Consider the following 22,947-nt stretch of genomic DNA (forward strand, 5'->3'; position numbering starts at 1 on the left):
TCGGTGGCATCAGTTGGCTGTCTCATTTGTTCTTATTAGTGCTTAGCTTTTTTTTTCCTGTGTTAGATTTTGTTACTAGATCGACGTAAGGACCATACTTTAGGTCTAAGGAGAGGAGGTAAACCATAAGCCATCACTGGTCAGTGTGATGAATTTCATGATGCTTGAGGGTGGTTTATAGAAAGAAAGAAACAAAAATACAAGGGATGAGAAAAATGTATTGGAAAATTCATGCCTGTACTCATTGTTGTGTGACAAAACTTCCAGTGTAGGATAAACATACTCAACTTCTCGCTCCAGATAGGGAGCCCACGGCAGAGCAAAGTACAGACGCCATCTCAGTCCAGCTTGGTGAATCGGTGAATTTTATTGGGGTTACTTACGGTAATGTGGGTGAGTGGTTACCTACAGGAGCAAAAGTGACTCACAGGTATCTGCATCATCAATGCCCACCCCAGCACAGGTGATCGATCGCTCATGAAAAGCACACTTAGCTACAGGCAGCACAACAGGTTGGAAAGTCTTTCTAGTGCCTCCGTTTTTCCAAATCCCTTCCAGGCAGCTCGTCTTGAGAGTCTTCTTCACAGCTGGCCTCTGCTTACCCGGCAGGGGTGGGGTCTGGTGGGTCTAGCTGGCCACTTCCAGGGAGCGCTTGAAGCTAATAATCTGTTGTTGTTCACCTCCCTGCGTCAGGCCCTTCCCTGCAGGATGCAATGCTTTAGTCTGGGAGAGTACAAACTCATCTACTCTGATTAGGATATCAGAGCAATGGCCACTTCCAGTAGTGGAATTCTAATTATAGCTCTGCTATGTACTAGTTTGAGGCCTTGACAACGATTTTCTTTCTCTCAGGAGAGCTATTACCATCTCCCCCCCCCCCTTTATTTAAATTCTGGTGTCAGATTAAATTGTCTGAGAACACATGCTCAAACATGAATTTGTTTACTCTGTGTGCCCTCACTGTCCTCCAGAAAGCATTTCATGGTTTTGTATCTTCCCATCAGTCAGAAGAAGGATAGGTTATTTGGTACTTGATATTCTTTATTTAAGATGTAGCCTATCTCCTACAATTGATGTTTCAATAATTTTGGTATTACAAGGATAGTACTCAATGTATTTATTTGGACAGCATATTATGTCTAGTTTTAGTCTACAAAATCAAAATTGTTGCTTAGCTGGCTGTGGCAGAACAGAACCACAATCCCAGTACATGCAAGGCGGAGGCAAGTGCTTTAAGTGTGTGAAGCCAGCTGGTCTTCAAAACCAACAAAATACAAAGCTATTATATGAAAATAATGAGACTTTTGAGAGGAAGGGTGTTTTTTTATGAAGGCAGCGTCCCAGAAGATCCTATGATGTCTCTTGTCTACTGGAATAGTCTTTTATATTCTGTTTTTATACTTCTGTTTCTATTTCTATTACATTACATATGGACATGTAGTTTTTAAACTAGGCCTCAGCAACTTCAGCACACAGAGTAGTAGTGGTTCTGAGAATCACTGCTTTATATTGTAAGCTGCTGAGGAAAGAAGTGCTCAGTATATCCTGTAGGAGGAGAATACTTGATTCTTGTTGGTGATAGTCCTGGAAAAGACATGTCCCTGTGATATCAGACATTTTCCATAAACTGGATGAAGTGACTAAAAAGTTTAAATATATTATTTGTGATTAATAACATTTTTTTATTCCAGTCACTTAATTCATAGTAGTAGTACTCTTCCCCCCAGTAGGTAGTAAAACTATATCTATTGGTATGTTACTTAGGGTCTTTTTAATTTTAAAATGTAAAGATCTTAGTAAGAATTTGAAAACTGCATGTTTGTCAACACACAGCATAAAACAACCAGAGAAGCAGTTATGTGTTAGTTGTCACTTCCTAGCTGTATGACTAGGCAAGACAGTTAACTACCATGTCCTATGGCCAAAAGATGATCTCTCTCACAGTTTGATGCTTTAATCACTAGGCTTCCTGATGTTTACATTTAAGTTTGTTCCTATAATTTTTTTCCTTCACATAGAATATTCTTTTTTAAATAGTGTTTTTATTAATTCTTTGAGAATTTCATAGAATGTAATTTGGTCATATTTATCCTATTCCAGTTCCCTCACTTCCCTACCCATCCAACTTGATGGTCTCTTCTCTCATGCTTGTTCTCTCTCCACCCCTTCCTTCCTCTCTCCTTCCTTTTTCCCCTTTCCCTTTCCTCCTTTCCCTTTCCTCCTGTCTTGCCTCTCCTTGTCTCCTTCTGTATCAAGTCCAGTTTGTATTGGCCAATGACTCCTGTGCATGGGGCTTGCAAAGGAGTGTGGTCTGTATACCAGGTGTGACACCATTGAAGAAAATGGACTTTCCCTCCTCCAGCAGCAGTCAGTTGCTGATAGAGATGGTACTTCATGCCTTCCTCTTCTCCTCCATGCTGGGGTTTTGTGTAGCTTGATCCTGTTTGTGTAGGCCTTATACGTTTGTCACAATCCCTTTGGTTCCATATGTGCCTTTGCCTATTGTAGCTGGGAGACACCATCCACGACCTCAGGCTCTAATCTTTCCACCCTGTTTTCTACATAAATCTCTGAATCTTGAGGTGGGTGGTTCTGATAATAGACATTTTAGGGCTTGAGAATTCTAAAGTCTCTGAATGTTGACCACTGGTGGGTCTCTGTTACTTGCTGTGTATTGCAAGGAAAAGCTTCTGGGATGAGAGTTGAACAGTGCACTAATCTGTGGGTATAACAGTAATTCATTAGGAGTTGTTTTATTGCTATATCTGTTTAGGAGAATAATAGTAGGTTTTCTGCTAGGGATGTGATCTGTCTAGCCACAGGTTCTTTGACATGTTGACAGTGTCAGATGTGGGTTCCATTTTGTAGAGTGGGCCTTGCATTGAAATTGATTGATTTATTTTAGTTTTTTGAGACAGAGTTTCTCTGTGTACTTTTGCTGTCCTGGACTTGCTTGGTAGACCAGGCTGGCTTTAAACTCAGTGATCTGCCTTCCTCTGCCTCCCAGAGTGCAGGGATGAAAGGCCTTGCACCACCATGCCTGGCTTTCTGTTGAATTTTAAAAGGTGGCTGTTTAGTCTCATAATGTTTGTGCAACTGTTGAACCATGGGACATGTTTTGCCAGGCCATTTGTTACTGTAGCTCAGAGTATATTGTAGTTTGCAGCTGGGTGATTTTGATGATTACTTTTTTCCCTTATGATCATGTGCATAGCACCTTCCAGCACTATGAAAGCTGTGTAGTAGTGATGAAGCTTCTAGTTGAGTACCAGCTAGATTTCTCCATGTTCTTTGACTCAAGTATGTGTCTCTTCAGCAATAGTGTCTTATCCTCCAGTTCTGGAGGGAAATCAATAGCACTGGCAATAACTATAATGTGTTTAGGGGGTCTTTGAGACCCACATTGGCTAACAGCCCAAAAGAAGTAACTCATTTCTGGTGCTGGGGGTTTTATTCAATTAGTACGTGCTGTCTAATTGGGTTATTGTTCCCCATTATACTGTAACTCTATTTGAACTATTTTTATATGTGTATGTCTTTTAGGAAGCTTTTACAGGAGCAGTGCCTTCAGTGTGAGTTATCCCTTCCCGTATTCCCTCCTCTTCCCGCCCCTTCCACCTCTTACCTCCTTTAATCCCTCCTGTCTTGTTTTTCCTTCCCCCTTTATAACACTGCATTCTATCTCCCTTTCATTGAAAGATCACCTCCTCTCTAATGGTTCTTACTAGTTATCTAAATAACCTCTGGGGTATTCCAAGTGAAATAGATGTATCTAAAGCTTAAAAGCCAATATCCACATATGAGAGAAAACATGTGATGTTTGTCATTCTCTGTCTCTGTTACCGCTCTCGGGATGACTGTTTCTAGTTCCATCCATTATATGCAAATGCCTTTTTTTTAAACAGTTGAATACTATTTTGTTTTGAAAATATACCATATTTTCATTATCCATCAGTTGCTGGCCATCTAGGCTGTTTCTAATTTCTGGCTATTATGAATAGTGCAGCAACAAACATGGATGAGTAAATATGTCTGTAGTAAGACAGTGAGTCCTTTGGATATAGCCCGAGTGGTGTAACTGGATCTAAAAGCTTTCAGCTTTTAGAGGAAACTATACGTTTTTCACAGTGGCTGTGTCAGTTGCACTCCTACCAGCAGTGAAGAACTGTTTCTTTCTTTTTTTTTTTTAAACTAAATTTTAAGCATCTGCTGGTCATCTATATTTTTGATCTTGGACAGTCTCATTGGGATAAAATTAAATCTGAAGGTAGTTCTAATTCACATTTCCTTGATGGCCAAAGGTGTTAAACATTTTTTAAAAAGTGTTTCTAAGCTACTTGTGTGATCTTTTGAGAACTCTGTTTAGTTCTGTGCCCCATTTTACATATTTTCTTGATGTTTAGTGTTTTGAGTTTTTTGTATGTTCTAGATATTAACACTCTTATCAGATGTATAGTTGCTAAAGGTTCTTTCCCCATACTGTAGGTTGCCCCTTAATCAAATGATTGTCCTTTGCTTGTTTCATGTGGTCCTGTTAGTCAGTTGTTGGACTTACTGTGTATACTATCAAGGTCTGGTTTAGAAAGTTCTTTCTGTGTCTGTATGGTCAATCATATTCCTTTCTTTATGCTCTATCAGATTCATAATTCTTTGAAGAATTATGTTGGGATTTTTGTCGGAGATTATATTAAATATGCAGATTGCATTTGGTAGGCTAGTCATTATCACAATATTAACCAATGCATGAGCATGGGAAGTTTTCCATTTTCTAGTCTCATCTGTGATTTCTTTTTTTTTTCAGTGTCTTTTACTTTCATATTTAGGGTTTATTCCGAGATTGTGTGTGTGTGTGTGTGTGTGTGTGTGTGTGTTTCTGTGTGTGTGTGTGCACGTGTGCGCGCCCTCTAGGGCATGCTTATTTTTATTTAGGAAGGCTATTGATTTGTGTGTTTTAATTTTGTAACCTGCCAGTTTGCAGAATGTATTTATTGAGCTATAGAAATTTTCCTGGTGGCATCTCTAGGGTCTTTTATGTATAAAATTATATTGTCTACAACTGTGGTTACTTTTTTTTTTTTTTTTTTTAACATCTTCCTTTATTTGTATCTTCTTGCTCTTCTTCAGTTGTCTTACTGCCTTAGCTAAGACTATGAGCAATATATTGAATGGCACTGGAGATAGTTCTCTTGTTCCCAATTTTAGTGGAAATACTTTGGGTTTATCTCTGCTTAGAATGATGTGGATTGTTGTAAAATGTCTTTATTGTGTTGTAACCCAACTTTTATCATGAAGAAGGGATGTTAGATTTTGGTAAAGGCCTTTTCTGCCTCTAATGAGATGATCATGTGGTTTCTGTCCTTTAGTCTATTTATATGGTGGATTATGTTTATTGATTTACATATGTTGAAACATATTTACAGCTCTTGGGTGAAGCTGACTTAATCATTGTTGATATAGTGGTCTTTTTGATACATGCCTGTATTCCTCTTGCAAATATTCGATTGAGGACTTTTACATTTATATTCATCAGAGATATTTTAGCTTACCATTTTTGTCTTTTGTTGGGTCTTTGTCTGATTTTCAAAATACTGATTTGTAAAGAGAATTGATAAATGTTCTTTCAGTTTCTATTTTGTGAAAATTTTTGAGAAGTGTTGGTGCAGTATCTTAGGATTCTCTGAATTTGCTCAGTGTGTTGTAATAGCTCCCTTTTCATTTCTAATTACAGTTAAAATATTTTATGTGTGTGAGTGTTTATTTTTGTGTGTTAATTTTGCATGTATGTCTGTGTATCATTCACTTGCCATTGGAGCCTCTGAATTTGGAATTATGGATGATTGTGAGCCACTACCGTAGTACTGGGGAACAAAATCCAGGTCCTTAGTAAAAGCGACTGGTGTCCTTAACCTCTGATCTGTCTTTCCAGCTCTCCTCTCTAGATTTGGGACATCTCTTCCTTCTGGCTAATTTGGCTAAAGGTTTGACAATTTTGTTTTCTCCTCGGCGCCCCCCCCCCCCCCCCCCCCCCCGAATCTGTTTATATCATTGATTCTGTGTTGTTGCTTTTCTGTTTCATTAGTTTCAGCCATGTGTTGATTACTTTTTCCTGTTTACTCTCTGGGTACTCATGCTCTTCTTAAGAGATCTTTCCTGGTTTCTTGATTGGCACCTAGTGCTATGAACTTTCCTCTTAGGGTTGCCTTCATTGTGCCACATAGATTTTGGCATGTTGATATGCGGTGTTTTATTTTGGTTCAGTAAATCCCATTCCCCACCTCCCCACCCCAACCCCAAAAACACACACACACAAGTACACACTCTGTAGCCCTGGCTTTCCTGGAACTCTGTAGGTAAACCAGGCTAGCCTCAAACTTCCCTCCCCTTCCCTCCCCTCCCATTTTTGTTTTAGTTTTTTTGTTTTTCCCAGAGACAGGGTTTCACTATGTTCTGGGCCTCTCTTTGTAGACCAGGCTGGCCTCAAATTCACACAGATCTGCCTGCCTCAGGCATAAGCTTGCCTGCCAGCAAATGTCCTTCTTGATTTCTCCCTTGACTCAGTTTCATTCAGTATTGTGTTGTCTTGTTTTCATGAGTTTGTCTACTTTCTGCCATTTTTATTGTTGTTGAAATTCAGCTTTATATCTTTGAGACCAGGTGTAGGATGCAGGATATTCAGATTTCCTATATTTGTTGAGATTTACATTATGTTCTATATATGGTCAATTTTGGAAAAAGTTCATGGGCTGCTGAGAAGAAAGTGAATTCTTTAGTGTTTGCATAGAATGTTTGTTAGGTCCATTTGATTTATGATGTCATTTTAACTTAAGAGTTTCTGTCTTTATTTTGTGTCTTGATAACCTAGGGGTGAGAGTGGGACATTGAAGTGGTACACTTTTACTGTTAGGGTCGGTCTGTGAGGGTTAGACTTTCTTTTATGAAGTTGAGTGCCCCTTTGTTGTGTAAATGTTTAGAATTGTAATAGCCTCTTGGTGGATTTTTCCTTTAATGAGTGTGAATTGCCTTTTCCCATCTGTTTTGTCTAGTTTTAGTTTGAAGGCTGTTTTGTTAGTTATTAGAATAACCTGTTTGTTTCTCAGTTCTTTCCTTTTACCGAAAAGTTGTGTCTTTAATGAGGAAGTATGCTTCTTGTAGACAAAGAAAAGATTCATTCTGTTTTCTAGTCCCTTTGTTAGTCTGTTTTTGTTGGTAAGTTGATATTGTTGCTATTTAGAGTTACTGTGGAGTAGTGTTTATCAAATTTTAAAAAAGATTTATTTATTAATATATATACAGTTCTCTGCCTGTAGGAAGAAGAGGGCATCAGATCACATTATATATAGATGGTTGTGAGCTATCATGTGCTTGCTGGGAATTGAACTCAGGACCTCTGGAAGAGCAGACGGTACTCTTTTAACCATTGAACCATCTCTCCAGCCCCCCCACCCCCCACTTTTTTTTTAATGTATTGTGTTTTTTTGTTTTGTTTTTTTTTTTGGTTTGTTTGTTTTTTTTTAATGTATTGTGGTTTTTTTTTTGTTTTTTTTTGTTTTTTTTTTAACTTCTTATGGCTTACTGTTCTGGGATTATTTGTTCTTTTCATCTCTTGGTTATGTTTAATCTTCTCTTCAGACAAAATTTCTTCTCGTAGCCTCTGTTGAGTTGGCTTAGTAGATATGAATTCCTCAAAAATGTTAAAAATTAATTTATACTTTACATCCCCTTTTTCAGCTTCTCCTGATTCTCTCCCCCCACCCCCACCCCGATCCCCATCTCTTAGTCCTCAGAAAGGGGGAGCTCTCTTCCCTTAACAACTGATCCCAGGCTATCAAGTCTCTTCGGGACTCCCTGTATCCTCTTCCTTTGTGGCTTGACAAGGCTACCTTGCCCAGGGGGAGAATAGTAGGCAACAGCAAGTAGATCCATATTTATCAGCCTGTACTAAAGTCCAAGTGGATCAAAGACCTCAACATAAAACCAGACACACTAAATCTACTAGAAGAAAAAGTGGTGAAGAGCATTGAACTCACTAGCACAGGACAACTTCCTGAACAGAGAACAAACAGCTCAAATTTGTTTTAGTCATGAAGCATTTTTATTTCTCTCGTTCAGTTGTAATAGATCATTTTGCTGGGTATAATAGTTGGGTGGACATCTGTGGTCATTCAGAACATGTACAACATTAGACCAGGACTTTTTTGCTTTCAAAGTCTCCACTGGAAAATCAGTTGTTATTCTCATGGGCCTGCTTTTCTATGTGACTTGGTTTTAAAATCCTTTCTTTGTCCTGCATATTTAGTATTTTTTATCATACATGGCCCTCCTCCCAAAGTCATGTTTGGTTTTCTGTATGCCTCTTGATAGCATCTTTTTCCTTAGATTTGGGAAATTTTCTTTTACCTTTTAAAAAAAAAAATATTTCCTATGCCTTTGGCCTGGGTTTTTTTCTCCTTCTTTTATACTTTGTATTCATAGGTTTGGTCTTTTCATAGTGCTCCAGATTTCTTGGATAATTTGTTTGGGTTTTTAGTTTAACCTCTTTTTTTTTTTTTTTTTTTTTTAAAGCTGAATGATTCATTTCTTCTACCTCATCTTTCAGTCATGGTATTTTTCCCTTCCACTTGATCCAGTCTGTTGGTAAGCCTTTCCCCTGGCTTTTTGTTAAATTTCCTGAATCTTTCATTTGAAGTTTTATTTGTTTGGCTTTTCTTTTCAGAGACTATATATTAAATTGTGTTTTCATTTAACTTTTTTTTTTTTCAGTTTTTATTCAGATATGTATCCATATCAGTTTTGAGCTTGAATGTATTCATGCTATTTTTGAAGTCCTTGTTTTGTGCATCAGTGAAGTTGATGGGTATTAATTTCTAGAAGAGGCATAATGTGTTGGTTGTTCTTGTTTGTGTTTTTGTGATGATATCTAGGCAGCTGGAGTTAGACTGTTTGTTTGTGGTGTTTAGGATACCTCGTCTTGCCTTTGTTGGATAGGTGTTTGGATCTTTGTTCACTGTTATTCCAACTTGTCAGGTTGGGGATCCATTGAATGATTCTTAGACTTCAGTATTAAAGTGACTTATTTTGAGTGGGGTTTTGGATAGGTGGGCAGGAATTGACTCTGGGGCCCTCAGCTAGGGTTCTAGGTTGCAGAGGGGAAACTGTCGGCCAGAAAGGTCAGTGGAATAGCTCTAGGAATTTCTATTTCGAGTTCTGGTTCAGATTCTGGGTTTGAACATCATGCGGTTACAGGCTGGCTCAGTGGCTGAGGTGGGTGGTTTCGGGAAAGGATTCTATTTATGTGATTTTAAATTTCAATTTCAATATTATAATGTTTTTCTCTCAAATTCCAGTTCCCTAACATATACTTTATTTTCCCTGTACCTTAGCCCTTTGCTCTAGAGACTGTGTGGGCTAGTCTTTAGCAATGGAAGAAGTCCCTGAATTCTCTTCATGGTTTCACTTCTGTCTTCACTGTATATCCTCTGGCTTATCATTATGACCACTCCCTGCAATACATAGAGCTTCTGATCTTGATTCTGCTTACTGTGTCTTCTGTCGATTGTTTTAATTAGTTGAAATTCATTTTCTATTGCTGAACATGGCTGTAGAAAAAACACATCTTGACTGCTCTCCTCCCTTTAAGCATTTTCCTTATGGGGACTGTTTGTGTTGTCTATACTTCTGTACAAGTGGAAGAGTTGTCTCATAGCACTCAAAAGCTCTTTAACATCTCTCATTCCATAATTCCTCCTCTCATTGCATGATCTGCATGCTTCTCTCTTTTTAGAGCAATATGTCTGCAGGTGACTGGACATATTCTCATCTTCTGTCTTCCATCTTTCCAGTATCTTATTTGATGATCAGCCTTTTTGCTTGTGTAGTATGTTGTATCTCCTCTGCAGCCCCCCATCTTTTTCTAACTTTTTCCCTGTGAATTGAGCTTATTCTATCAGGCTTTCTTCTTCATTGCTACTCAAGTATTACCCGTGACCTTTCCTTTACCACATTCAGTAGTTTGCTTTGAGCACTTTAAACATTTTATGTATTTGGCTGTTTTGCCTGCTTGTGCAACACATGCATGCTGGGTGCCTGCTGAGACCAGAAGGAAGGCATTAGCGCCCCTGGATCTGGAGCGATAGTTGGCTGCTATGTAGGTGCTGAGAATTGAACTTAGGCCTTCTGGAAGAGCAACTGGTGCTCTTAACCACAGAGTTAGCTCTCTAGCCCTTCAAATAATTATTTTTTAAAAAAGTTACTTATATAATCACTGCCATGGTTAAGAAACAGAATTTGTCTGTTTTTCAGGTGTCATCTGTGAATCCCACCCTGTTATGTTCTTGCCATGTGAATTATTAATCTGGATTTTTGGACAGTGTTTTCCTCCATTTTCTAGCTTTTCCTCCTGAGTATCCTTTTTTCAATAATTTTGTTTTATTTGCTTTAAACTTTCTAGAAACTGAGCTATACTTGTGGCTTTAATCTTTTTGTCCAGTATTGTTTGAGATTTTAGGTGTTGTAGTAGCTTATCTTATAGTCATCTATAGTATCTATACTTTTGAAGAAGTTTTAGGTTATTTAGTATTTCTCAGCCATCCACTGAATTGTTACAAGTACTTTCATGCATGCCTTTTGAAGTGTTGTCTTGGAAATTTTTTTTTTTTCCCCCCTCTGAGAGGGTTTCTCTGTGTAGCTTTGGCTGTCCTGGACTCACTTTGTAGACCAGACTGGTGTCAAACTCAAGTGATCCGCCTGCCTCTGCCTCCTTGAGCACTGGGATTAAAGGCGTGCACCACCATGCTCAGTGTGTCTTGGAAATATTATAGGCAACAAGTGACCTAGAAATTTGTCCTGTACACCAGTTTTCCCTTCTTCCAGCAAAGCATGACAGCTCCTACGGCCCTCTATTCTCAACATGTGCTATTGCTGGACACTTTTGTAACATGAAACGCTGCTTTTCTTTTGCATATCATATGATCACTTTCTCTTGGCTCTTTGAGCCAGCTTCTCATTTATATTTGTTTATTCTTCTTTGACTTTCTGAATTCTAAATATTAAAAATATCCCAGCATTCAATCTTCAGCCTGTGCCTTTATTTGCGCTTGATTCATTTAGTCTTCTGTCTTGAAATTCCTTCTTTTACCAAAACTGGCCCTAAAGTTGTACTTCTATTTTATTAATAGTCCTCCAATCCACAGTGCCTTTACATCATCATCACATGAATTGTCTAGCTTAATAACAGCTCAGACCTAAGATACCTAAAATATAACCTTAAAAAAAATCTTCATTTTTATTTTATGTGCATGAGTATTTTGCCTGCATATATATCTGTGCACCATTATGCTCCTGGTGCTTATGGTAGTTCAAAAAGGACACCAGGTTTCCCTGGAGTCACTGTGTACGTGCTGGGAATCAAACCCAGGTCACCTGGAGGAGCAGCCAATGTTCTTAATTGCTAAGCCATCACTTCAGCTCTTTTATCCTCTGTGTCTGTTCTTTTTCCCAGGCACTGGACATTTTTTTTTATCTTCTGTATTTGGCCAAAATTTTGAGTCAATATTGAGACCTGCTTTTACAATTCTTAATGATACCCAGTACTTTTATAGGTGGTCAGGGTCTGGGCCAAATGTTTAGAGGTTCTTGGATATTTTATCCATTGAAGGTAAGTGTTCACACAGACTAGCAAAAGAAGTAAGACAACTTTATTTTGAGCAAAGATGTACAGATCAGAGGAATACACTGCTAAAATTGACTTATGCATAAACACACTTAAGACCACAATTGTGGCTTCTTAAACACCTTTTACGCTGTTTAGGAAAAAAGAGTTTGGTTATAAATGGGCATAGTTTGGGTGGTACTGTATTTTGACTAATAGATCCTCCTCCTCCTCCTTCTTTGGTACTGTTCAGGTCCCTTCCCAAATACTTCTGGTTTTAATTATATGCACACCCACTTATGCATAGCATAAAATAGTAATGAGGTGATTCACCCTAAAAGTTTGCCAGAAGTCATAGTTTTACCTTGCTTAGCACCCAAATCAGTTCAGGCTAAATCAGTTCTTCTGTTCTTGATATTTGTACATGTTGGGAATACACTTGAGTAGAATTCGTCTAAATTTAATTGCCACTAGGGGTGAAGAAATTTAAAAAGTGTGTGTGTGTGTGTGTGTGTGTGTGTGTGTGTGTCTGTCTGTCTCTGTGCATATGCGCATAACCAAAACCAAATGGAGCCCTAGTTACCGAAAACTATCTCCTATGAGTACCTGCATCACTGTTATATAGCATGTTGTAATTAGTCTCCACCACTGTGGCCAAGTTCTTTGAGGACAGGGGTATATTTGTCCCTGATACATGTTAAGTACTTAAAATTGCCTTATTTTGTAAATGCTGAAAATCTCTGCTATTGAATATATGCATGCATGCATTTATAATAGAAATAAGAGATGCTGGCTTTTGAGTATACTTGCGAGGATTAAGTTATTACATGTAATGGATTTAAGGATGATACTAGACCTATGTGGGTAACATTTATGAAAAATATTTTGCCTCAGAAGTGATCTGATTACTAAACCATGAAGGTTAAAATGATTGCTTTTTATAAATGTAAACCTGTGTTTTCCCTGATTATTGTGATCAGCCCCAGGTACTTGAGCTCTTTTCCAATGCCAGGGCTGATCAGATGAAGTCACAGAACTCTATCCATGTAGCTTACATACTTAAATTAATGTATTTAGCCAGCTTATAATTTCTAGTCAATTAAGGAGCTGCTTTTAATATAAGCTAATGCGTAGGAGAAAGGTTGAATAAACATAGTTCCTTTTTAAAGCTCTAGAAGACTGACATACTTAGAGTTGTATGTAAATGAGACACTAACACTGAGCAGATGCTACTATTTTGGTGGAGAACATTAAGATCGAGCTGACTGAAAAGTCCTGGACTCAAACAGTTGCTCACCTCAGTGATTATGCCAGGGGACAATAACTTTTGATACTGAGAAAATACAGAACTTCACTGTTGTTGCATATTTTCCCTAGAAGTATCTAGAAATCTTGTTTCATGAATATCTTGAACATAACTTTTCTTAGGAGAAGTCCTGTTAACTGATATTTAAGTTGAAGACAGAATTCATTAATGTTCTGGGACAATCTGGAGACTTTTCCTCTCTTTCTCTTTGAAACTTGAACAGCAAAGCTCCTACTTATGCTTGGGAGCATTGCTAACTGGCTGCTTCTTCCAACATTTGTATTAGTACCAGTTAGTTTAGGTTTCTTTCTATTATGTTGTTCCTAAGTCTAATGTTAAAATACTTTTTAAGATAGAAGCCAAGTAGAAAATACCTTGGAAATGCAGTTAAGGATACACAAAATGTATATGCAAATAGACAATAATACACAATGTTCTTCTGACTAAGTAGGAAGTTGATAATGGGAGAAAAGCCTCAGAAAATTATAAATAAAATCTTGCAGAAGACATAATTTGATGATCAGATTTAAAAAACATAAGAGTTTAATAATTAGCCGGGCGTAGTGGCGCATGCCTTTAATCCCAGCACTCGGGAGGCAGAAGCAGGTGGATCGCTGTGAGTTCGAGGCCAGCCTGGTCTACAAAGTGAGTCCAGGATGGCCAAGGCTACACAGAGAAACCCTGTCTCGAAAAACCAAAAAAAAAAAAAAAAGAGTTTAATAATTGACAATGATAAAAGCAATTTAGAAATACTTAAAAAGATAGATGAATTTTTTCTAAAGGTCACTGCTTTTAATCATCTGATACATAGATGGCAGACTTTCTGTTCATGCTTATAACCGATGCTAATATATTCCATTCTAGTCTGTTTGGTCTCTGTACTGAAATACCTTTGACTGGGTAACTTAGAAGTGACAAAGGGTTATTACTCACAGTTATGCAAGCTGGAAGTCTAAGCTCAAAGCTCCAGCAGAGTTGATGTTTGGGTGTCTGGTAATGGACCTTTCCTCTTTCCTTTTTTGTTTTCTGAGACCAGATCTCACTCTGTACTCTGGCTGCTCTGGAATGCACTATGCAGAGCAGGGTGGCCTCAAAGTGACTGCCTGTCTGTGCTTCCTGAGTACTGTGCTATCACTGCCCCAGCACTTGGTAATACCCTGTTTCTAACAGATTGCACCTTATGTCTTCATATTATGGAGGAGGCAGTCTCTTTCAGACATATTTTACAAGCTCACTAATGTTCGTTAAGATTTTGCTTCTCATCATTGCAATAGGGGATTAAGATTCAGCATATGGATTTTAGGAAGACAGAAGCTTCCGGATTGTAGCATAGACATAGACATGTGCATACCTTGTTTCAAAAGAACATTGCACATTCTAGATTATAAAGATGGTACTTTAATTGATCACTGAAAACTTCTTTCTGAGATTTTTACACTCGAATGATTATATAGGATCATTGTTTTAACTGACAGTGAAGATCTGTAATTGTTTGTAGGTGCTGGGTCTTCAGCTCTAAAAAGGCCATTTGAAGATGGATTAGGGGATGATAAAGATCCCAATAAGAAGATGAAGCGAAACTTAAGAAAAAGTATGTAAATCCTTATTCTTATTGTGGTAACTAGAAGGTTTATAGCTTCAGAAAAATAAGAAAAGAAGAGTTTAATTGACCTAGGATTTTAAGAATAAACCTTAGTTGACAAAATTGGTAATTGAAGACATTAGAGTTTCTAGGTTTCATTACTGAAGACATCAGTGCTCACAAATGCATTAACATGACATTATTTTTACCATCCTATTATTATGAAAAATTTGAAGACTACTTATGGGGTGAATTTGTATTTGTATTTCAAAACTACTAAATTTTTAAACATGTGAAAGACCTAAAAACATTCTTTAGATTTATGTTACGGCTATGAATATTTTGCCTCCATGTATGTATTTGTACCATGTGTATGTCTGGTGCCTGCAGAGATCAGAAGAAGGCATCAGGTACCTAGCAATGTAGTTACAGGTGTGGTGAGCCTCCATGTAGGTGAGGTACTGAACCCAGGTCTTCTGCAACAGCAGCAAGTGCTCTCAACTGCTAATTCATCTTTCCAGACCATCACATGGGGGGATTTATAGTGATTAATAGGTGTTACAGGTGTACAGTTTGGAGCAAAATGGCTTTCTAGTTAATTTTAAATCTGATTTCTCTTTCTTTCATAGTTCTGGATAGTAAAGCAATAGACCTTATGAATGCACTAATGAGATTAAATCAGATCAGGCCCGGGCTTCAATATAAGCTTTTGTCACAGTCTGGCCCAGTCCATGCCCCAGTCTTCACAATGTCTGTAGATGTGGATGGCACAACATACGAAGCCTCAGGACCATCCAAGAAAACAGCAAAGCTTCATGTGGCAGTGAAGGTACAGTATTTTTACTGACTTCCTTTGTTTTGTTCTGGTAAGTGCTTACCCATGTCTTTAAGGCTTTAAGGACAGTAATGTAGAAGCTTTTTCACCTATGGATCACATTTGCTGTTGTGACATAATATTTGTTGATTGTATGCAATTTAGAAAATAAAGGAAAGTAAATCTGTCAGCATACTTGTGAGGGAAAGGTAATATTTATACATGATACATTATTCATGGTGATGCCCTGTTCTTGAGAATTTTTATAGGGAATAATATTGAAGATTTTGGAACAATCATGCATATAGGAAATTCTCAAAAAAAAAAAAAAAAAAAAAAAAAAGAATCTCTCAATAAATACATTTTATTTATTGTAGACTAATGCCAAAATGTCACACATCATGCATGTGCATTGAAGACTGATTTTTACTTAAATTCTGTCATGTAAGAGTGTATGGTGTAGTGGAGTGTGGTGTCGCACACCTTTAATCTCAGCACTTGGGAGGCAGAGACAGGCAGATCCCTGTGAGTTCCAGGACAGCCTAGTCTACAAAGTGAGTCCAGGACAGTCAAGACTACACAGAGAAACTCTGCTTGAAAACAAACAAACAAAAGAGTATATGGTGTAAAATAGAATTAGTCTGTTTTCATGGACATTACATTTGCTAAAATACCATTAATGTAGAGGAAACACTATGCTAGATGCTAAGTTAAGCGTTATGGAGTTTAATGTGAATAAGATGGAGATAGATATAATGAATATATGGAAAGTATATTGTATGTTAGATAGTGATTAAAAAAGAACTGTAGGAAAATAGTAGCAATATAAAAAATATTCTGCCTTGTTTATAAGTTTGGTGCTTAGGTGTGATGAGGGCATGATTTTTGAGACTGTGAATAGAACCCAAGACATCAGACTAAAAAAATGTTAGGAAACTGTTCTAGTTGTTTTCTATTGCTGTGATAAAGACCATGACCAAAATCAGTGGGAGCAGGAAAAGGTTTATTTCAGCTTACAACTTACATACAGTCCATCATGAAGGGGAGGGAGGGCAGAAACCTAGAGGAAACAACTGAAGTATAAGCTGCTTGCTGATTTGCTCCCCTGACTTTCTCAGTTTGCTTTCTTAAATATCCCAGGGGTGGCTTGCCCCCATTGGTCTAGGCCTTCCCACATCAAACATTTTTGTTTTTCAAAGCCCACAGACTTGCTGACAGACTTCTTATAGAGACATTTTCTTGATTGTGTCAAGATGACAAAAACAAAACAAAACTCACTAGTGCAAATGAGCTGTACTGTATACTCAGAGAATGAACCACAAATTTAAAACTAAATTCTATAGCAAGTGAGACAAAAAAGCTTGTGAAATAAACTATGGCAAAAGACCAGTCAGTTGGTTTCTGAGAGCCACAGTTGTATTGGTATAAGGGTTAAGTGGGCATTTCTTCTTGGGTAGATCTTCACAAAATAGGATGCTAGTGTCTCCTTTTACTGTATGATAGTGGCTTTATAGCAAGTTGCAGTTCAGTAAAATTGGCAGGTATCTTGGTATAGTGGCAGTTTTTTTTTTAAATGCAGTGTATTAGATGATATTTTTATTTGATGCTGTGATACAATACTATACCATGATGGATTATTTTAACCTAACTTGGTAAACATGGGGGGCTTGTAGCCTTATGGTTTCTCAGTTTGCTCTTTTACACATTTTAGAGGTGTGTAAGCACACATCTTAAACATGTTATAATTCTAATGGTATTGGGCCAGAGGAGCGAGTTAGCACCCTTTTATAATTTGTGTTTGAGAGGTAGATGGCTTTCATGCTTTTTCTCTTCCTTTCTTTCTCTCTTTTTTATTTTTTCTCTTTGTCTTTAGTTGTAGTTTGGGTATAATGTGCAGTTGAGTAGTAAGTAAACTATGTGAAGAGTTGAGTTCTGCCCATTGTGAAGGTCACTCAACTAGGTTGCTCATCCACTCAGAGGAAATGAAATATCAGAGTGAATCAGTGTTGACTGTTTGTTTGGTTTATGGTAGGTATTCAGCAGTGGGATATGGAGGTAATCAGAAGTAGCCTGTGTTCCTTTCTGGGTTTCCCCATTCTTATACACTAGTTTGTGTATTGGGCAGTTATAGTCTACAGTTTGCTTTCTGTGTTGAGGCAAAGACTTCTTTCTGAAGTTTTTATAAAGTTTTAATGTTAAATTTTTTTTATATTTAGTGTGTGTGTGTGTGTGTGTGTGTGTGTGTGTGTGCGCGCGCGCGCGCGTTTATGTGTTGGGGAGGATGTACACGTGTGATGGTGTAAGTGACTGTCATAGTACAACTTGGGGGAGTCTGTTCTCTATTTCTACTTAATGGGATCCAAGGTTTAAGCTCAGGTCATCAGATTTGGCAGCAGGTACCTGTACCTGTCATCTTGCCAGTATAATCTTTTCAGGGAGTTTTTATTGTGCATCCAGCTTTGTAAAAGTTGGCTTTTCTTTCTCTTTTTATATGTCATGTGTGTTTGTTATACTTTAGAGAATCTGTGAAACCTTAATTCCAACAGTTAGAAATAAAGCAATGATTTAACATTAAATATAGTAGGTGTATTTCTTCCAAGCTTTAATTTTACTTAAACTTGCAATTCCAAAATTCAAGAGCATGTTTACTGTTTGATGTAAACATGGGTTTGTACTAACTGGGTGGCAAAACCCAAGCTGAATTGATACAAGCCTATATTTAGTCTTTATTCAATTTATGTTTCTGTATATGAATATAGGGTAGTACTTGAGAATTCACTTGGGATTTGGCAAATAATTTAGTATACATTTTATGTTGGGTTTTAAAATGGAAACTTAAGAATTCTCAAAACAAATAGGCTCTAAGAGCTAGACCTATATGTTATATAAAACTGTACATAAAGTATTTTTATATTGTTTTGCTTATCTCAACATAAGTTGTTTTTCTATCAAAGATTATTCTAATAACTGATGGGTGAAAATTCATTTTTATCAAGCTATCATGAAGTAATTGTTTAGGATGTTAAAATTTATTGCTTTACATATTTTTGATCCTGCTGATTATCCTCTAAGATACATTCTAGAGGTGGAGTTACTGGGCCAAAGTTAATGAATAATTCACTTTAAAATGTATCAGGAATTCTATTATGTATCAGCAATATATTGCCAAATTGCCATCCCTGAAGGCTATCCACATATTTACAAATGAGTTCAAGAAACAGTATTGCATTTATGAAGACAGATCTTTTGATACAATTCCTTGTAGTCCATCTTTCCAGTCCTCTGTTCAGTAGCTTGGTGGGGGCACTCTACCTCTTCAGATAAATCACTCCAGAATCAAAGAAAAATGAATCAACTAGAGCTCTGTCTCTGCCACATAAGTGTGGCTTGGCTACCCAGCTGCAGCTTCCCTCTCCTCCTGCCACTCGTTTTCCTGGAAAGCCCCTGACAGAGAGTACCCCTGACAGACTCGTTTCATGAACATCGTGGTTGGTGTAGAGAAAAGATAGTATAGAAGGGGACAAAGAGTGAAGACGTTTTTCAAAGACAGGATCTCTGTGTGTAACCTGGGCTGGCCTGGAACTTACTCTGTGCTTATTACATGGGTGCTAGGATTCAAACCCAGGTCCTCACTGTTGTGTAGCAAGTAACTTTAACTATTGAACCATCTATTCAGTCCCTGAGTAGCAGAATTCTTTCTGAAGGCAGGCCAAGGTAATTGGACATTATCTGTGAGATTGTGTGAGATGAGAGGATTTGGTCAGATGCTGTGAATGATTTGCTAAGAACAGAACCAACTTAATGTAGCAGAATTCTTGATGCAATGGGCTATTGTAAATAACAACTAAGGATGGAGCCTAATTTAAACAAAAATGTCCTTAGGATCCTAGCTAGAGTTTGGTCAAGAAGTAGAGAGCTGTAAACTCTTCACTTGTGACCTCTGTCGCCTGTGCTAGTGCCCTGAGAAGAGAAGAAGCGTGGTAGAAAATGACTTGAAATTTCTTGTTAGTCCCTTACCTGTCAACTCTCCCTCTAGATTGAGTCAAGGACTTCATGTATGCCAGGTAAGAGCTCCAGCTCTGAGTGATGCGTCTGCCTTTTATTAGTTATTTTAAAGGTTTATGTGTTTTTTTATATGTAGCTAAGTGTTTTGTCTGTGTGTATGTGTGCCCATGCCTGGAGTTGGTCAGGAGAGAGCGCTGGATTTCCTGGACCCAGTTACAGGTGGTTGTGAGCCACTGCATGGGTGTTGGGAACCTAACCCAGGTCCTCCATAAGATCAGCCAGTGCTCTCAATGGCTGAAGCTCTTTCCAGCCCTTATCTGTTATTTAAAAAGAGTTATTAGGTATCTATTTGTATTGAAAGTACAATTTGTACAATTTCTATTTGTATTGAGAGATACTGAGCTTGGTAGTGGTAGCCCATGCCTTTACTTCAGCACCCAGGAGACAAAGGCAGATAGAACTCTGTGACTTCTAAGTCAGCCTTGTTTACAGAGTAAGTCTAGGACAGCCAGGGCTAAACAGAGAAACCCCGTCTCGAAAAACCAAATCAAATTAAAAAAAAAGGGGGGGTGGAGGGTGGCTGGAGAGATGGCTTAGAGGTTAAGAGCACTGGCTCCTCCAGAGGTCCTCAGTTTAGTTCCCACCAACCACACGACGGCTCACAACCTTATAATGAAATCTGATGTCCTCTTCTGGTGGGCAGGCACATGTGCAGGCAGAGCACTGTATAAATAATAATAATAATAATAATAATAATAATAATAATAATAATAATAATAATAATAATAGATACTGTAGTCTTCATGAGATAATATATCACTTTTAAGAACTATTTGTAAATGTACTGAATTGCATTGCTGTCTTAACTTGTGTTAATAAGTCAATGACTTAAGTGAGAAAAGCCACGAAGGAAGTGGTATTAAATAGTTAGCATTGCAGTTTTAAATCATCCATGTTAATCTGGGAAGTACTCTCTCCCATGCTGTGATTCTGAGATTTGAACCTAGGTCCTCAGAAGTCCTAGACCAGTGCTCTCGTTCTGAGTTACATCCCTCTATATGCCTTTATACTAGAGGAAAGAAGCCCCATTATTGGTGATACTTGGCTTTTGACCTATGGTGGGCATTACTAATGTTAGTTTTGTACCCGTGGCTCTTGTCCTGGGTGAGACTTCTCAGGGAGAGCATTATTTGCAAGACTCAGTGGAGCAGGTATTTTCTCTATGAAATAGTGATGTGACTAACCAAATGTTAATCAAATGTTAGTGTTCTTAGTGTAAAGTGCTGCCTGAATATTTTCAGAGCTGAAGATGTTAAAAGAAGTTCTTGGCTTTTATCTATTGCCAAATTAACTCAAGGAATTTATGACGAGATGAGAATATGCCAGGTTTTCCATATATGAGTTGTATGAGTTAATTTCAAAATTGCTTTGTACAAGGCTCAACTTCAGCCCCCTCTTTTGTTTAGAGTATTACTGTTTTACCTATATTAGTAAAAGGTTCTGTACAGGTACCGTTTTCTGTGATGGCTGTTTTTTTTTTTTTTTTTTTTTTTTTGTATGATGGAGAAATAGCACATTGCTTCTACACACTCAAGCAACTGAAAGCTGATCTTTTATTTTAGACTTTACCCCTATATCTGCGGACATTGTTTTAATTAAAGGCTGAGAGAATAGCCCAGAGATGAGTGTGTGGCAAGGCCTTGAAGTAAAGTAAAAAAGCTTTGATCAATAGCTCTCAAAGTGGTGTTAACTACTTTGAAAGACATTTAAAAAGATACTAATGAACTCTTTCTTTTGTTTATCATAAGAGCAGTTAATCTGGAAGGAGAGGTCAAAGGTGATTTACATATTTGTGCACACATATTTGCATACACGCATAGATAGGCAGTATTGTAAAAGCTTTGTTTCAGAAAACTGAGAAAACTCAGAACCATAAAACTATGAAGCCTTTAGAGAGATGGATAGAAACACAGCTGGAAAATGTGGCTCTACAGGCAAACAGAACCAACCAAATACAACAGAACAAAGCACTAGCAAAAACTCAATTCCGTTCATTGGCCAATTTCTCTTCATGGTTGTGACATAGAATTTAGAAGTCTGCTGACCTAGTCTTCCTCTTTTGCAGATACAGAAATTGAAGACCATAGGAGAGTGATAGGATTAAACTTTCAAGCCTTCACTTCTTTCAAGTTTAGTTTTTCCTCCCTCAGGTGCTATTTGACTGTGTGCACCCTTCCCCCCTTCCATTGGTTGAGCTTGACTGTGCCATATGTTCTCTTTACTGTTTATCTCCAATTAAATGAACTGGCAGCAATTTTAGGCTTGCGTTTTTGAAGTCTTGAAGCTAAGTACTCTGAGGATGTGTTCCTCCTTTCATGCAGTGCCATCCTGGAATGTGGAATGGACTGAACCAAGCATTTACAGATGTAGCACCATTCTTGTTTTTTACAGGTGTTTTAAGAAACTAAATGTTACAAATTTTGAAATTTATATATCAGAATTTCAAAAGGCTATTCTTTTTCATTTTGGGTAACTGAGTAAAAACTGTGTTTTAATGGAATTTGTACAGGTTTTACAGGCAATGGGATACCCAACAGGTTTTGATGCAGATGTTGAATGTGTGAGTTCCGATGAAAAATCAGATAATGAAAGCAAAAATGAAACAGTGTCTTCAAACTCAAGCAATAATACTGGAAATTCTACAACTGAGACCTCCAGTACCTTAGAGGTATACTTGTGTCCTTTACTTCCTTAGAGTCAAGTAGTGTGGGCACTGTGGAAAGAATGCGCTGTGTCTCATAGAGGCATATATTAATAACATTGTGTTTTATTTCTTTGAGTGGTGCTAGGTATCAATCCCTAACTCTTCTGCACATTAGGCAAGAACTTCGCCACTGAGACACAGCTGGAGCTCTCTGTTGCCTTTTGGTTTTGTTTTGCTTATTTTTGAGAGTGGCCTTTAGTAGTCCAGGCTGGCCTCCTCTAACTCCCTGACATTGCCATTGACCCTGGACTTCTAACCCTAACCCTGCTTCCACTTCCCAAATGCTGGGATAATAGGGCCATTGCCATAACATGAGGCTATTTGACCTTAATTGAGCCCATATTTATTTCTAAGTATATTTATGAAGCCAGCCATATTTGCACATAGCTTTACATCTTGATCTTCTGTCTAAAAAGAATCTGTTAATATACCTATGCAAAAAATAGATACAACCTAATGTAACAGCATACTGGCCACGGAAGTAACTTTTAGAATGCCATAAATATAATGTATCAAGACTCAGTACTAACCAAAGGATAAAAACCTAAAAAAATCTAGTGGAGGAAACAGATTCTTTTTTGAGGTATCTGCTAAGCTGGGGTACATAAGGGTGTGCATAATTCACCATTTAATGTGTAAATCTCACAGGAGTGTGTAGACTTCCCACTGTCTATTTCAGAATAAGAATCAGTCCTGAATTGTCAACTGGTGACCCTAGATAATAGAATAGGATGAATCTAAGTTCTGGGTATGTACGGTACTTTGGGGTCAGCCCTTTGTTGACTCTAAACAGTGGGCTTTGGAATAATAGGAAGAGCTCACATTGTCT

General features: G+C 37.8%; 1 protein-coding gene across 3 annotated transcripts in view; it reads left to right on the forward strand.

Moving 5' to 3' along the window:
- Window positions 1-22,947, forward strand: part of Strbp (spermatid perinuclear RNA binding protein) — a 114,921-nt gene that overhangs the window by 72,700 nt on the left and 19,274 nt on the right. For all 3 annotated transcript variants that reach the window (XM_051166361.1, XM_051166363.1, XM_051166362.1), the window contains exons 11-13: window positions 14,452-14,544; window positions 15,165-15,364; window positions 21,924-22,082. In XM_051166361.1, coding sequence (XP_051022318.1) covers window positions 14,452-14,544; window positions 15,165-15,364; window positions 21,924-22,082 — 452 coding nt within the window. The remainder of the gene's footprint in view (window positions 1-14,451; window positions 14,545-15,164; window positions 15,365-21,923; window positions 22,083-22,947) is intronic.

The sequence above is a fragment of the Acomys russatus genome, chromosome 24, assembly GCF_903995435.1.
Source record: "Acomys russatus chromosome 24, mAcoRus1.1, whole genome shotgun sequence".
In the NCBI taxonomy this organism is placed as follows: Eukaryota; Metazoa; Chordata; class Mammalia; order Rodentia; family Muridae; genus Acomys; species Acomys russatus.